Genomic DNA, 16,650 nt, shown 5'->3' with positions numbered 1-16,650 from the left:
AGGTAGGCGATGTTTGGATCCTGTGCCTCAACTTTTATATTCATTTATTATCGAGGAACTGTAGCGTGTGCTCAATTACACTAAGCCCTAGCACTTGGAAGTGAAACTAAATGCCGATGGAGCATCTATGCGCACAGAAACACAGAAGGGTTTTGAAAATAAATGTGGGAGATAGGGGAATTTTCTGATACGGCACTATAAATATCAGTACATAATTTAAAATTCTCTTTATTATGCATTTGTCCTTTGTAAAATTAAGTTAGGTTCAACTAATAGAGATTCTTTTTGATTAAATTAATTTAATAAATATCATATAATGACTTTTCTCTCCCCAGAGTCCATCTGGATGTGAATACCTACTTATTACTCCAGACAGAAGTCTCGTTTTTCCTTCTGTTGAGTATGTACGAAACTTGGTGTCCAAAGCAGGAATGAAGCAAGGATCCAGCTCTGTGCCTGTTGTGATTGACAGCAGACACATTCAAGGAGCAGACTTTACTGCTGCCAAGGTGAGCAATTTAGTTTGTTTTTCAAGCACATAAAAATAATTTACAGTAGAGCATCGATTATCCAAAAACCGATCAACCGAAATATCAGTTAACCGAAAGTGTTCCAGTCAGCAAATTTTACTTTAATGGATGTTTTGAACTTGTCAAACTAGGCTAGTCAGTTCTCTTTCTTATTTGTAAGACGTGTGATACAAAATATATACAGGTGGCCCAGGTTCGAATCCCGGTCGGGGCAGGTTACCTGGTTGAGGTTTTTTCCGGGGTTTTCCCTCAACCCAATACGAGCAAATGCTGGGTAACTTTCGGTGCTGGACCCAGAACTCATTTCACCGGCATTATCACCTTCATATCATTCAGACGCTAAATAACCTAGATGTTGATACAGCATCGTAAAATAACCCAATTTAAAAAATATGTGTACAGTTTTGTGTTTAATATCAGTGTTTCTTTGTTTCATACTGCTCCAATGACACTGGTACAATTTGTTTTCGTAAATGATCGGATATCCGAAAAATCACTTATCCGAACACCCCCTGTCCTCATTTGTTTCGGATAATCTATGATCTACCGTACTTATTTTCATTGTTCAATTACGTGACAATTAATTCTTCTTTCTTCAATGTTGTAGCCTTGTGTAAGCAATAAATTGAACTGAAATAACTTTAAAATTACTTCAGATTTGCGCTGTGTTGAACATGGTTTAGTGCACACCATCTTCTCTTCTGTCCTTTTTTCAGCTCACTGCAATAATTAAAAAGAGAGAGAGAGAGAGAGAAATAATAGCTCAGTATTACAAGCAGATTTTTCTGTGTTTGTGTGTGTGTTTTTTTTTTTAATAGTTCTAAATATTTTGTTAATATTGAAACAATGATTGATGTTAAGGAACTGTTAATTCTTTGTGAAAATTCAAGGACGTTTAATGTCCCCAAAATTTACTACTATTATTAACAGTAGTAACCGGTTACAAGAATAGGTAGGCCTAACACTTCTAAAATATATTCATTATCACATAAGAACTTGAAAAGATCGTTAATTTTTTAAGTCTTAAGTTGATTTCTTTCTTTAGTACCGTAAAATGGGGTGAACAGGGACGAAGTTTAATTAGTTTTTATTTCTTTGTGTCAAAGATTAAATATAATAATAAGAGTGTTTATGTTTTCATTCATAATGAGTGAACAAATAAACACTCTTATTATTATATTTACTCCTTGTAGATGCATTTAGATTGGCAACAGGCCATGATTGTTTGGCCAAACACCTGCATAGAATTGGAATATATCAGTCCCCTAACTGCCCATTGTGCAACTAAAACCAAGAAATGGATTCGGAACACCTCAAAATCTGTGCTTCAGTGGCTGGCCATGATAATATCTTTGAAAAATATTGGAGTGCAAGAGGTCAAATGACTTTATTGTCAAACGCCTGGCATTAGAAAACAACAACAATATATTTACTCCTTGACACAAAGAAATAAAAAAATAAATTTTCGTCCTTATTCACCCCATTTTACGGTAACCAAAAACAATAATTGCATTATATCCTTATAATTAATAGGCATATTATACTTTAAATAGTAAGAACAAGACAAAATAATTGGATTGATATTCTGAAACCATTAGAAACAGTGGACACAATGCCTATTAAGGAATTGAAATTAGCTATCAAACACTTTCTTATCACCCCTTCTCATTCGAAATCTCATTCTAGTTCAACTTTATGTTTCAGGGAATCAAATCTCTAATTGAGGACTTCGTAAAAAGGAATCAGCCCATCTTATTTTACAACTTGAAGCCCAGTATAGTGGAGATCTTCCAGGGTGTTCAGCCCAAAGATTTCAAGTACTGTAGAAATGAGAACGAGCTTAATGAACTGCTGAAGGGAAAACAACGTCGATTCACTGTTGCATAAACTTGCCAGTATTCTTATTGTGATGTGTCGCGGTTGTTGGTATTTGGTAGTGACTTCCACAACTGCTTTGTTTTGCTGATCTTATTTTTGTTATCTAAGTTTTAAGACGAAACTGTGATTGGAAATTGGGTGTATTACGATCCCACGACAGAAGCTACTATGAAGACATTTTTGTTTTTGTAGAATAGACTACAATCCAGTGACTACGCAATACAAGAGTGAAATAGAAACGATTTCTTCAGCTGTCTGTCAGTTGTGAGATCATACTTCACCATTTAGTTAGATTTTATTACATTTCGGAGGATGAGTTATAAGAAAAATGACTTCACGTCTAGGCAGGAAAGACAATGTTTTGCATAAGCACTTACGGGATTTCGAATGGTATCTGATTTAAAATATACCATCATACTGAACATGTGTGATTAGGAAATAGAGCGGTCAAAGTCTTTCATTTAGTGTAATAGGTTGCGATTAGGTGAACTTGTTAAATGAAAGTGAATTTGATAATATAGATGCTAAGAAGTGTATAGTTAAGAATGCAGTTGAATAATTCACACTGTTCACGTATTGAATTTTAAACAACTATGAGAACGTCTTTGAATGATAAATCTAAAGAGCATTACAATTTTTCCAAACAGTAGTGCAGCCAAGAGTGGAGAGCTAGTAGGCTTCAATTTTCCTTCGGATCTAGTGAACTAAGATCCATTTAATTTCATAAGTGTCAGCAGTTGTAGAAAATTAGCAGTTTAAACTAACATCATGATCATGAAACTTGAAGAAATGGACTTCTGTAATCTCTGCTTATATTTGTCATAATATTGATTGTCAGTGTTATAAAAAGTGATAGAAGTGGCAATTTTTATGAAATTAAATGTAAAAGAACTTGGAACTTTGAACTTTCAAAGTGCATGACGGTCATGTGCTCCATGACCAGTTTAGAGACAATTTACTTTAATTGCCATCAGATCTCACCTACATTCAACTAAAATAATCGAAGAATAGTTAACTGAGTATTAATGTTATATTTATTTAAATGCAAGTTATGTAATTATACAAGTTACACATCACATGGTGTATTTTGAGTGATAGTGACTATTAAGTTGGAAGTACGCACTGTGCATGCGTTACCCTGATTTTTACTTGTAGATAAAGTATATTAATTGTGTTAAATGAGTTAGGTGATTAATGTTTGTAGTGTTCAGTATAAGAGCTCCCATTCTTACTCTAATTCTAACATTCACTGATGTCACCAGCTCTCAAGATACACCGCAGTATGTGTACTTAATATATGATGTAAATATTATTAGAAATACTTAAGATATTTTTAACTTTCATCAGATATGTATGCAGCTTTTAGATGAGGGAACAATCGGTTTACTTATTTTATTGCAGTTTCTATTAGAAATATAAATAAGTGGATTTAAGCTGAAACATTATGTTAGATTAAGATTTAAATTAAATATAGAAATACAAATTGAATATGTACGGTATGTATCATACATGTAAGCTCTCCCAAGAAAATATATCTGGCTGTACTACTGGTGCTGAAGGCTCTGAGGTGCTGTAATCAAGTCAGCCTGCCAAAGATGAACTACATGGCAACAAGTTGCTGCCTTTGATAACGAAATGGCTCATACCAAAGAGCAATGATGATGTAAAAGTAGGTATGGTAGATGAAAATATTTTCTAAAACCTTATCTGTACATGATATACTATCAGAAACTATTTTCTTAAGAAGAAATTATACTTTCTCTTGGAAAGTTGTATTTCAAGTACGGTAATCTTTATTTTTGCGATTGAATTTAAAAACCAGAAATTTCTACTATATTTATAAGTGCAATGACAAACGTTATAGGAATATTAAAATATTTGAAGAAATGCAGACCTAAATAATGTAGTGTAAATCTTTTTGTATTGTAGGCTAAAAGACATTTAGTGATACTGTGATTTTAGTCGAAGAATACATGTTATTTGAAACATGAAGTTCTTTCACTGAATCACTATATGACACCTAACAGTATTTTATCCGTAAAGTTATGCAGTCTCTGACAATTTTTTAATTATCGTGATGTTTGAGAAAGATTTATTGATTTTAATTTATGATCTTGAATTCAAGTGTAGAATTCACATATTTCTTACGTAATGAGTTAAATTTTCCGTCCGCACATTTGCTTTAATAAACTTTTCTCTTATACATTTTTGAAAGTGAGATGTTTTTTTCAATTGTAACTGAATGAAAAAAGAAACCAAGATTCCCCCACCCCCCTCCCTCCCGGTTATTGGTTTTACTATTATGAAAACCTTTAACCACAATTAATCAATTGAATAATAAATGAAGTAAAATATATTACTTTGTAACATCCAGTCAAAGGTCAAAGAAAAGTGAAGATGCTAATTTATATGAGTCACATGTAATCAATCTGAAATGTAGCATTTTATTTTCCATTCTGTTGTCTAGATACACATGTTGATACACACATGATAAGGTGATATCGTGCAAATGTGTATGCAAGAGCACCAGGTAGCCTACTTTGAAGATTTTATTCTACGCATTATTGTTAAGCATCTGTAGTATCTTCCCTTCTACTTTTCTTCTTTTGATTTTTTCTTTCCTTGTCTTTATACATTATTAAATTATACTGTACCAATTCATTGTTTGAAGTACCGGCATTAAGAGAAAGAAACCAAAAATGTCTTCCATGGCAAGAAACACTATGAAATGATTAACTGATGAACTAGTGGACTTACTCGTGTTAAATATGTAATATTTAACACGAGTAAGTCCACTAGTTCATCAATTAATTATATTCAAGTGTTAAAAGTGGTGTATGCAAGATTCAAAATGGATATGAAATGATGTATTCGTATTAAAAAGTTTTATAATTATTCCGTAATTATCATCACTATTATCATTACTATTACTATTATTATTATTATTATTATTATTATTATTATCATTACTACTACTACTACTACTACTACTACTACTACTACTACTACTACTACTATTATGATTATTATTTTTTTTTAATTGAAAAGCAGTGCCTGAATTAGAATATACAATTATTGGAACCTAGATATAACAAACATACATTTATGAATACAATTTTTATAACCAAAATCAATCAAGGATACCCGCAAATCACTTATCATTGCTCTGTGGAATGAAATGATAAGTGAAACTTACTTAGTAGACAGAATGTCTATATTGCCATTGTGCAACAATTTTAAAATTTGCAATTATCAAATGTTATATTCCTGTTGGAACTTACCTAAGTCTTAAAGACACCATTTTTTTTTTCTTCGACCTGAAAATAGACAGATACAGTAGAGGAGGCAAGACCTGTCCTGTGTCCTTATCATGTGCCTTGGCTATATCATCAGTGGGTATGGTGGGTGAAGATTTTAAAAATGAGATGAACTTCCACGTCAGTAAATTAGTATAATATTAACCATCATGAAATAAATTCTCTTTCTCTTAGCTTATTCTTCCTCCTCTCGCACAGCTCACATGCTAGGTCTCGCCTCCTCATTTATACCAATTTCTTTCTTCGACCTGAAAACAGACAGCAGGATTTCTGTTTATGGTGTCAGCATAGTGACGTTTCTCTACTAAAATAACACACACAAAAACTATATCTTTAAAACTTGACTGCTATATTTATATTTTATAAATATACATTTTATATTTAGCACACAATTTAAAGACATTCTTATAATTCTGTTAATGAGAAGTACATGAATTAACACTTTCATACTGTTATTTTCTAAGGATAGTTTACTTGTAACATTATTATTTTACTGTCTCCTTAAAAAGCACAAAATTTACAGTGGACATCATGTAATCAGCTTATAGCTGGACACACATATTAAGAAGTAAGTAAAAAGCACAAAAATATTTTACAACTATATTAGATTTATATGCGATCTAATAACAGCCTAATATTAGCTAATATATTGGGGAAGCAAAAATACACATTTTGTATATGTAGCCTATGTGTCAACTGATCATGTAACTCTGACTGAACTGGCTCTAAACAAAGAAAGTGATAATCTGAATATTAAAACATGATCTACACGTACAGAGTGACATGTTGCAAAGATGTTGGAGGTTATATATTTTAATTCGATTTGTTTCAATACAGCCTGTATCCACTTCTGTCACTATTACAGTACAACTTATTAAGAGATGGTAAATTGTCAGTTACTTGCAAAGCCGACAAAGAAATAACTGTTCCTAGGAGGAAGTGTTACTGAGAGCAAGACTTAATTTAAGTATAGCCAACCAAACTGTATACATGTATTCTTTGATAACATTATTCGAATTTACTCTCCTACGTATTGTCATTAATAAATAATAGCCTGCACTGTATTTTTTACGCGGGGGAATATTTGATGAATGTTTGAAAATCTACCGGTAGGAATGTATGCAGACACTGATATACTAATGCTATGATGCCGTTTGTTTCATCGGTTTATCATTTACCATGAAAGTAAACTATTTAATTTAACTACGAATAGTTAGTTTTACACTTAATCCGTTTAAATGTGATCTTGTATTTCTTACAACAAATGTAAACAGATATAAATTGTATGTCGTTTGATAAACGTATTGTATATTATTTAAAGGTATCTCTTCAAGCCTGCTTTACAGGAGCTACTACCTGAAAGCCAGATTTGTATATCTTACTGTAGTTCAAATGAGAGTTCTTTTACTTAGGTTTTACATTACTTTAACAGAAGCACAAAATTTTCCATACAAATTGCAAACAATTAGGTAACATGAACCAGTCTGTTATATTCCATTTTAATAAATGTAAACTGCCACCTAAATAGGCATACTTCCCAATGAAGACAATTACTACAACAATTATGTCAACGATAGGGAAAATCTGGTTGTATTTGATGTGGAATGTATTGAAATTCATTTCCTTTAAGATGTGGTGTGGTATAAATGAATGACAATGTGGAAAGTTTGAAGTGAAGTTAATTATAATAATTAATGTTAAGAAAAGTTCTGCAATGAACTGTGGCTTTGGTTGACTGTACATTAGTAAGATAAGTGTGATTTGCTCAGGACTGAATATGTTGCAGTTAGCAATTGTTGGCAACACGAATAATATATTTTAATTATTTAAGAGAGAAATTGTAGTATCTACAACTTGCACTGTATAATAATGCTGAAATAATATGAATAAAATAAGTTATACAATTGTTTACATGATTATTCTATTTTCAAGAAAATAACCGAAATGATACCATACAATGAAAGGTGCACTGCTAGCTGAATGACTGGAGCTTGGCTTTCCATGCTGGCAGCCCAGGTTTGAATCCCAGCAGTCAAACTGGAATTTGTGGTGGACAAAGATGGTATTTGATGGTAGGTTTTTGCAGAGTACTCCCGTTTTCTCTACTGACATCCCACCATTTCTCCATTAATCCTCATCATATGGTGTTACGTAGTTCACCTCCCATGATGCAGCATGGTCAATGCCTTTCATAGCAACTGAAAGAACTACAATCTTTGATGTTTGACCCAATATAGAGTGCTTCCATGAATGTAAACTCGAGGAATTAAAACTGAAACTATAGTTGGTTGTTCTTTATTTATTAAATGTGTTCTTAAATAGCTCAAGTATCCTATTCAATAAGAAAATTTGAAAAAAATATGTTTTTAACATATGCAGCATAAATAAAACTTACGGTATCAAACATAGTGCTGAAATCTTACTACAACCTGCACTTTTGAAAAGTGAGATTTCACTAGATAAATATCTAATTTTATTCAATTTATTTTTCCCACGTCACACTTTGGTACTTCCTCAACGTAAAGGATAATACAGTGCAATTTTTTTACAGAAGAGTTAAGTCATCTAAAGCAACATGTCTGCAAGTCTGGTTAGATCACAACGCTCAACATGTAAATACTTTCCTCACCAGCATAATAAACAATGGAATAAAAATTCCTTTCAGATTACAAATCCACATTTTACAGTCAAACCTCCGTATAACGATATTTGCGGGCTTTATCAGGTTGTCTTGTTATATCAGGATTATAGTTATAATTAAGATCTGTGATTTATCACATAGGATAAAAAAAGTGCAAGCAGTACTCTATAAACTAAGGATAATACTAGGAGGTAACATGTAAAGGAACTAAATATAATAAATCACACATTTATTTACTTACATACTGCATAAGTAGATTTAATACAATGCAGTATTATTGCATACATCTATTTTTGAAAGAAATCTGAAATTTTTCTTTGCTTTTTGTTCTTGATAGCCTCTTTAATAAACACCGACCTAAAAGATTTCAAAACAATTAGTTGTTCCTTTGTAACACATTGAAGAGAACTTGCAACACACTGAATTTGTTCTATGTATCCAAGCAGTTCTAAATAAGATACTATTTTGGTTCCTCCATCACATTCATCACCTGCAGAATCTTCATCTTCACTGCCTTTTATCTTCCCATCCTTAAATTCTACGAATATAAATTCATCACAGCACTCCTTAAACACGGACACATAATCATCAACCAGCACAACAATTTCCTTTCCAGTGAATTTTTCGTACAATTGTAGACATTCTGAGGATCGTCTTGTGGTCTTCTTTCCTTTCTTTTTAAGAAAAGTAGCCAATGTATATTATAGAAATCCATACTTTTGTGAAACTGCTGTCTGTTTCATTCTTTCATCCAAATCTTTAAATGAAACCAATTTAGTTTCCAATCTTATTTATTTCCATTTAACAGAAGCCATCGCCATGCCTACTTACTCCCACCTCATCACCTGTACACTGGAAAATAACTAGGAATACTGGTTACACGTCCATCCCTTCGTAGAAATTCCCACTCCCAGGTCAAGAACTTTTTACCTGCTACTGTCTGCAAGACCTAGCTGCAAATTTACGAAAAATCTTGAAAGTTAAAAATACGTATCGTTGTAATAGAGTGTTTCTAAAATTGCTTCATTGCTATAGTGAGTTACTTATATAGGACATTTGCTGAGACCCCATAGAAAAATATTGTTTAATGCAGGTTTATCGTTACATTGATCTTCGTTGTATGGAGGTTTGACTGTAGTACAAACAAAAAAAGTACTTAACCATTTTTCTCTAAAATATGTTTTTCTGCATAAAGTTGTCATGACAAAAATGTCAGATCGTAACAGTGCATTTTTCTCTTACTTTTCATACTCTCAATTACTACTTCTCAGTCAATATGTGACACCTTGATAAAGGTGAATGTGAATCAGCACAAAGACAACATGAATTTAGGCGATTAAAGGAACAGGACTGATGTGAAGAACGGAAGGAAAAAGAGAATGTCAGAAGTAGGAAAAAAATAGCTGCGCTCAGAAAAATTAAAAGTGTAAAAGAAGTGACATTCCCACAATATGTACCTGTATAATACATGAAAACATGAAATTTCTTCTTAAAGCCTTGCACAAGAAGCATGTGCCTGCTAAGACTGAGTTTCGCGAATTTATAACTTAAGTTGTGTTTGATTCGGATAGAAGTGAATGTATGCAGTCAGGATGTGAGAAGTGCCTGCTGATAAATGAAATAGACATAACAGACGAACAGGCTAATTCATTATGTGCGTGGAATCAGTGGACAATAAGTGACGGAAGAGCCCAAATTGAGATGAAAGAGGATTGCATAGAACAGTTGCGTGATCATTTTCTCATTTCCTAAACTATGTGTATATGAAAAGGCAGCTATCACAAGCATTTAAATATTCTTCAGAAAATATTTACAGTAATGAAATCATTATATAAATTGACTTTTCTGTAAACTATTTTTGCAAGGAAAAAAAGACGAGATACACGCTGCCCATTGGAACAATCGTCACTTGATTTAAAAAGGAGTGTAATAGTGAAATTCAGAAAGTCCTTTGTTCTTGGTTCTCATTTCCTGGCACATGATTTCCTATAGAATGGCATTTCTTTGAGGATTGTACCATGAGAAAGGGGCAGCAAATCTATAGAGGGAATGTAAAAAGGATAGGTGGTTGGCTGCTAAATCTGGAAATATAACATAAAATTCTAAGGAGTTTATCCAAATTGTGAGCAAGAAAAGCCAGCACATTAATATCCAAGTACTGTACCTATTTCATGCTGATATAAAAGCTGGAAAAAGTTTCTGGAGAAAAGGTGACACACATTTCCCTATACCAAGAGCTCAGAATAATTATTTATGTAGCAAGTACGGTACGCAAAATAACGCTTTAGCGGACGAATTCAGTGTTTTTGGACGAGGCGTAAGCTGAGTCCAAAATAAGGGATGAGTCTGTTTTGCGTACGGGTATATGGTGCATAGGCTACATAGCCAATAGTTTTTAGTAAAAGCTCTCAAAATTATATGAAATAAAGTAAAGATAAATATAAGTATAAAAGGCATAGTCAGTCAATTGTCATATTTTCACCGCCGTCTGTAAACATAATTAAAGAATGTTGGCATATTATACCAAATCCTGTTTTTTGGTATGCTGATTATCACTGCCGTCTTGATCCGAATCTCGCTAGTACGAATACGAACATAGACGGCAGTGCAAATTTTGAGCGCTCGTTTCTAACAACAATAATATATACGAAGTATTTATGAAAGACTTTGTTTAGTTTTGTGAAAATATGAATGATAATCCCGAGGAAATTTCAATTCGAGCCAGAAACATTGAATGTTTGGTTATATTTGTTGTTATATCACGAACTGTTTTGTTTAAAACACTGGTACAGTTTCTGAGAAACATAATGACACAATATTGGCTTTTCTTTGTTATATAATTATATGATGAAGTATTTTGTTTAAAACTCTGTTAAAGCTGGTAAGACGATTGTCACTGTCGTCTGGATCCGAATCTCGTATAGGCCAGTGAATACATAGGACGGACCAAAGACGTTATATAGTATATATAGGCTATGTACGAATACCAGAGGCTCTGACGAATACGGATTTATACGGTGCTGCGTTGATTTTGTTAAAAACGCCGCTATAGGTTGCCATGACGACTTTAACGACCTAGGCCGCGAAAGTTCAAGTTTTCGGATTGATAACAAGTCGAAAAGCAACTATTTTAGAGAGCATGCACTGAAAATTTAATTAACTAGGTTACTTTGTTAACTAGTTTCAGCCCGTGTGCTTTTTTTTTTTCTTTTTTCTCATTAACTCTATAGCATTAGTACCTTATGGTTGTGCTAACAGAGGGAGTTACTTGTCAACAATGTGACACTGAAACTTGTGTTCAGGTTACTGTCCAGCGACAGTCCTGATATAATTATTGTATTTCATATTTTTAAGATTGGCTAATTAATATTAACCCAGCACACTCACAATCTCACACACATTCATACAAAAAGCCAGTGTGCTATAATCCGAACTGGGTGGTCTTCGCGCGTTCGGATTGAGTTTGCCCAACGACTGAAACTAGTCAACACATAGTTAATTAATACGTGAAAGCATAATTATATATGCTTTATATTCCGAAGTGATATAGTGTGTAATCAAGATGTATAATGAATGCAAGATTGATATTTAATATTAATTAATATATTTAAGCAGTGAAGATGACGTTCAAAGTGGCTCACCATGTGGACACAAAATTTTCATGCATCTTAATTAAACGTGCGTTTTAAACTTGACTTTTTCAATATTCTTTCCAGATTGCATGCGTATGCTCATGGAAAATTGAACCGTGTAAATGCAGCTATAGAGTATGCATGCTGACATTTCATGTGCTGAGTCAGTAAGAAAGATCCACAAATTGAACAGATTAACATAAAAAATAACGTGTGAAACTGGTGTGTAGTTTATTTTTAATGCGCTTCCTGCTTAATGGATTTCTGCAGCATATAATGGTGTAATGCACGTGTACGTGTTGTTTCATCTCGGTGACAGATAGACTCAAGGCCAAGAACATATGGCTCATATAACCCAAGGCATCATTGACGAGTGCATTTCTGTGATTGATAAGCTTGGACAAGTTACAACATCTGAAGCACAACAGACTGAAGAGGAAAAATACCTGACTGTGAGTTACGATTTGTATGGGCATAATATTATTATCAGATGATTCTATATAATTATTGGTTCTACAGGTAATTATTTATAATTTCACTTCTATTATTTTCGGATATAAAATTAAAGTTATAATTTACAATAATTTGTGGGTTCCTTTTCATGAATGCCATATTTAATTTATATGTAGGCCTATTACTTTGTTAAAATATGCTATACCGGTAGCCTACTAATTTGTAAGCTTTTGCACTTCGCTGTTAGTTTATTTCTTGAGGAAAACAGCAAAATAATAATAATAACCACCCATATAAAATTCAGAGGTGTTAAACCGTAACGATAATACGTCAGATCGCAACGAACTACTTTTTTCACCATAACTCATTCAGTACCGGTAATAAGTTTTAGTGAATTTGTGTTTCTGTATATAAAAACTAAAACCTCCTCCAACTGGATTTGTTGAAAATCATTTTCGAGCTGAACTTTTAGAGAAATTGAGAAAAGAACATGGTCAACTATGAAACGAGTTTACATTTTTGTCAGATCGTAACGAAGAATATTACTGGTACATTCATATAGGATACAAATTTTGTTTCTGAAATGTATTTTCAAAATTAACATAACCTCTAATAGTTCCTCTTTCAAGCCACGTAGTCCAATTTAATTTATTAAATGTATCAAATATTTTAAACACAGTTTTTGATAGGAAAATGTATTCTTAATGTCAGATCGTAACGCATAAAGCCTATGGGGTTGCTTGGGTGAATGACGTAAGTCAAATGCTCGTCATTAGTTTAAAAGAAACTAATTAATTCTTGCAGATGATTTCTAAATTTTTTAAGAAGTACCATAATATATTCAGAGCAGTTTGTGTGAATTTTGTAACTCAAAATTAACTTCTAAACGATATAGGCCTAATTACATCTGATCAAGGTTCTAGCTGTTACGTACAGTCTTAGAAAAAAGTTTTGTCGAAGTTCAGAAAGGAGACAGTGAGGATGATCAGAGGACGAGCGACCTGGTTCACAAGAGAACGACTAGTTGAGGTAATAAAATTAGTTTTGCTTCGTTGTATGTCTGATTATTAATGTAATATGTTACTAGTCAGTGATGCATAGAATGGAGAGGGAAAGGAACTGGTCACCCTACCCCATTATCTCCTAGTTTAGTTATCTCATGAGCGATACCTTATTGGTGTTACTTGTGAAGTTCCAACCTGTTTTCGGACAGTTGACTAAACAACAGTGATGTAATATAAGATATAGAGTGACAGATAATAACAGTTTCATTGATGTAAGAATTATCATAATTTAAACAAACATAATATGCTAGAATTAATTCATTAATTTACTTGTGTATAAACATTTTAATTCACAACACAGAACTGCACGCATTATATTCTTCACCCGACATAATTAGGAACATTAAATCTAGACGTTTGAGATGGCAGGGCATTTAGCACGTATGGGCGAATCCAGAAATGCACATAGAGTGTTAATTGGGAGGCCGGAGGGAGAAAGACCTTTGGGGAAGCCGAGACGTAGATGGGAAGATAATATTAAAATGGATTTGAGGGAGGTGGGATATGATGATAGAGACTGGATTAATTTTGCTCAGGATAGGGACCAATGGCGGGCTTATGTGAAGGCGGCAATGAACCTCCGGGTTCCTTAAAAGCCAGTAAGTAAGTATAAACATTTAAATGAATCCACTTAAGAATATGTACGGTACTGTATTAAAGAAAAAATAATGGTGAAACCATACAATCACTCACATATCATCTTTGTCATCATTATGAATCATCATCATGCTTGTTGTTACTGTCATCACCACCACTATCACCATACCATCAGTAATTTGTTTTCGATGATTGGGTTTTTGGACTGTTCCATCCTTATTCTTACGAGAATTATGAACCATCACTAAATATGCAAAGTACCATCAAGTTGTCAGTGAACGCAAGGCCACCACTAAAGACAATACAGGATAAACACAAGTTAAGAGCCATAAGTTACACTAATGTAGGAATCGCATCTGATTACTGTAGGTTTGTAGTCGAAAATGTTACCATTTGAGCCACAACAGAGGTTATCATAAATGATAATGAATTACTTATAAATTGAGAACAGAATATTGAATTTAAACCACAAACATCCGGGAAACATTATGTATAAAGAGAGAGAATAGTGAATTTATAAAAGTAAAATGTAGGAGTAAGAGCTCGGATATTTCGAAGAGAAAAATTATAATTTTTTAGTTTATCTAAATCAAATCACTATCACATGTAAAATAATCTGACAGTTCAAAAGTTAAGCTACACTACTGGTTTGTGATATTCGTAATTCTCCTTATTAGTGTATCGTTATAGGTGTAATGAATAATAATAATAATAATAATAATAATAATAATAATAATAATAATAATTATATTATTATTATTATTATTATTATTATTATTATTATTATTATTAATAAACAGATGTAGAGTATGCGCGCAAGTGCATGAGAGAACATATTGTATCTTTTATGTACCACATTTTTACAGCTCGCACCCCATTTTTAAATCTCGCACCCCATCCGCACCCCCCTTGCTCTGATCCTGGCGACGTCACTAATCTATCACCTTTCAATCTCAGCCATTCTACTAACTTTTTCAATGATGAATATTCTCAACAAATCATAAGGATATCGGAACTTTATATTTCATTTTTGGTGCCTGGTCAGGTATAGTAGGAACATCATTAAGAATATTAATTCGTGCTGAACTTGGACAACCAGGTTCACTAATTGGAGAGAGACAGAATGACATATGAATGCTAATGGATGACTGCAGAAGATACCAGTACTATACTTAGGCCTTAATAAAAGTACTTGATTATATTTTTACAGTTAGTAGGTACTCAGTCAAAACATATTTTAATTCATTTGCGAGTGTCAAATATTAAAAATTGCACAATGGCAAGGATATGCTATAAAAATTTTCCTTCACAGAAATCATTGTATTGTTATTACATTTATCTCAGCGCAGGACAATAATTAGAATATAACAGTAGAAACACATCAGGATTTGAATGCTATTAACATATAATAACTACTTTTAATTAGAGTGTTATTACTGTATTCAAACTAAAATTACTTAGGCCTATAAAAAATATCACAATAGAAGTCATACTATTAGCCTGTTATGATATGATACAAACACTCAAGAAGATCATACCACATTGAACACTGAGAAAGTAAAAAAAAAAAAAAAAAAAAAAAAAATACTTAAACTTACATTACCCGGTACCATAAACAGTAACTGAAAACATTCAACGTGCTGTAAAATTTATTACAAATAAGGACTCTGGTACTAAACCTCCTAGTATTATAATCATTACACGTATTGTCTCAGGAAATATGTCTATTAAAAAGTAGCATAAAACTATGCATAATTCGTGTAATGAAGGATGAAATTCTACAATCTTTCCATCGATAGTTTCAGCTGAGTTAAATTATTGTTGCAACTATTATGATTACCTACAACATATTAAGGACTTAAAAAGCATTTGTGCATAAGTTAGTTGAAACAAATTAATGTTTCTAACTTCGTACTGGAAAGGTAATATAAAATAAATCAATTTCATCATTAGTTATTTCAAATTTATTTAATCAATATCATAGGACATAACAACATACATTCATAATTCTTATAACTTAGTTTTTTTTATTATATTCTAATATAGGTACTAACAGTCTTATGTTTTGAACTTATATTATTTTTATATATATACATAATCTCTTAAGCAGCTATGTATAACTTCTGGAGTACAGAAACTCACATTTAAAGCTGTTTTCAATAATATTCTTTTTACAATTTATTTTACATTAAACTTAGTGACAACAATAACACTAATGTATTTCTTGCTCATCGTTATAAAATGTTAATGCCCAAATATTTCATTAAGTTAAAGTAATTTCTCATGGTTCTTCAAGGTTTTATCCTCATTAGATTCATATGTGTCATTCTCACAATTGTTATCTAAAACTACTAATTTGTTTACACTCCTTGCTCAAATTAAATTTGAACAACATAATATTATTTCAAAGAAAAATATTCATCAGATTTTTTCCTTTTGATGACAATATAGAGTTTATAAGAGGTGTAAATGTTAGTATATTTACAGCATTTCATTTATTGGAAAAGCTTCTTGCGGTATGTACTCCATTTAAAGTTG

General features: G+C 32.4%; 2 protein-coding genes across 3 annotated transcripts in view; both read left to right on the top strand.

Moving 5' to 3' along the window:
• LOC138701771 (sodium-independent sulfate anion transporter-like) overlaps positions 1-7,636 on the top strand; it is a 303,572-nt gene extending 295,936 nt beyond the window's left edge. For both annotated transcript variants that reach the window (XM_069829018.1, XM_069829019.1), the window contains 2 exons: positions 336-509; positions 2,235-7,636. In XM_069829018.1, the coding sequence (XP_069685119.1) occupies positions 336-509; positions 2,235-2,417 (357 nt within the window). In that variant the 3' untranslated portion in view covers positions 2,418-7,636. The remainder of the gene's footprint in view (positions 1-335; positions 510-2,234) is intronic.
• A 4,688-nt stretch (positions 7,637-12,324) lies between these two features.
• LOC138701774 (uncharacterized) overlaps positions 12,325-16,650 on the top strand; it is a 233,051-nt gene continuing 228,725 nt past the window's right edge. The window contains exon 1 of the mRNA XM_069829024.1: positions 12,325-12,450. The gene's annotated coding sequence lies outside the window, so the exon portion shown is untranslated. The remainder of the gene's footprint in view (positions 12,451-16,650) is intronic.

Source organism: Periplaneta americana, chromosome 6 (genome assembly GCF_040183065.1).
Source record: "Periplaneta americana isolate PAMFEO1 chromosome 6, P.americana_PAMFEO1_priV1, whole genome shotgun sequence".
Lineage (NCBI taxonomy): Eukaryota > Metazoa > Arthropoda > Insecta > Blattodea > Blattidae > Periplaneta > Periplaneta americana.
This window is presented reverse-complemented; position numbering and strand designations above follow the sequence as displayed.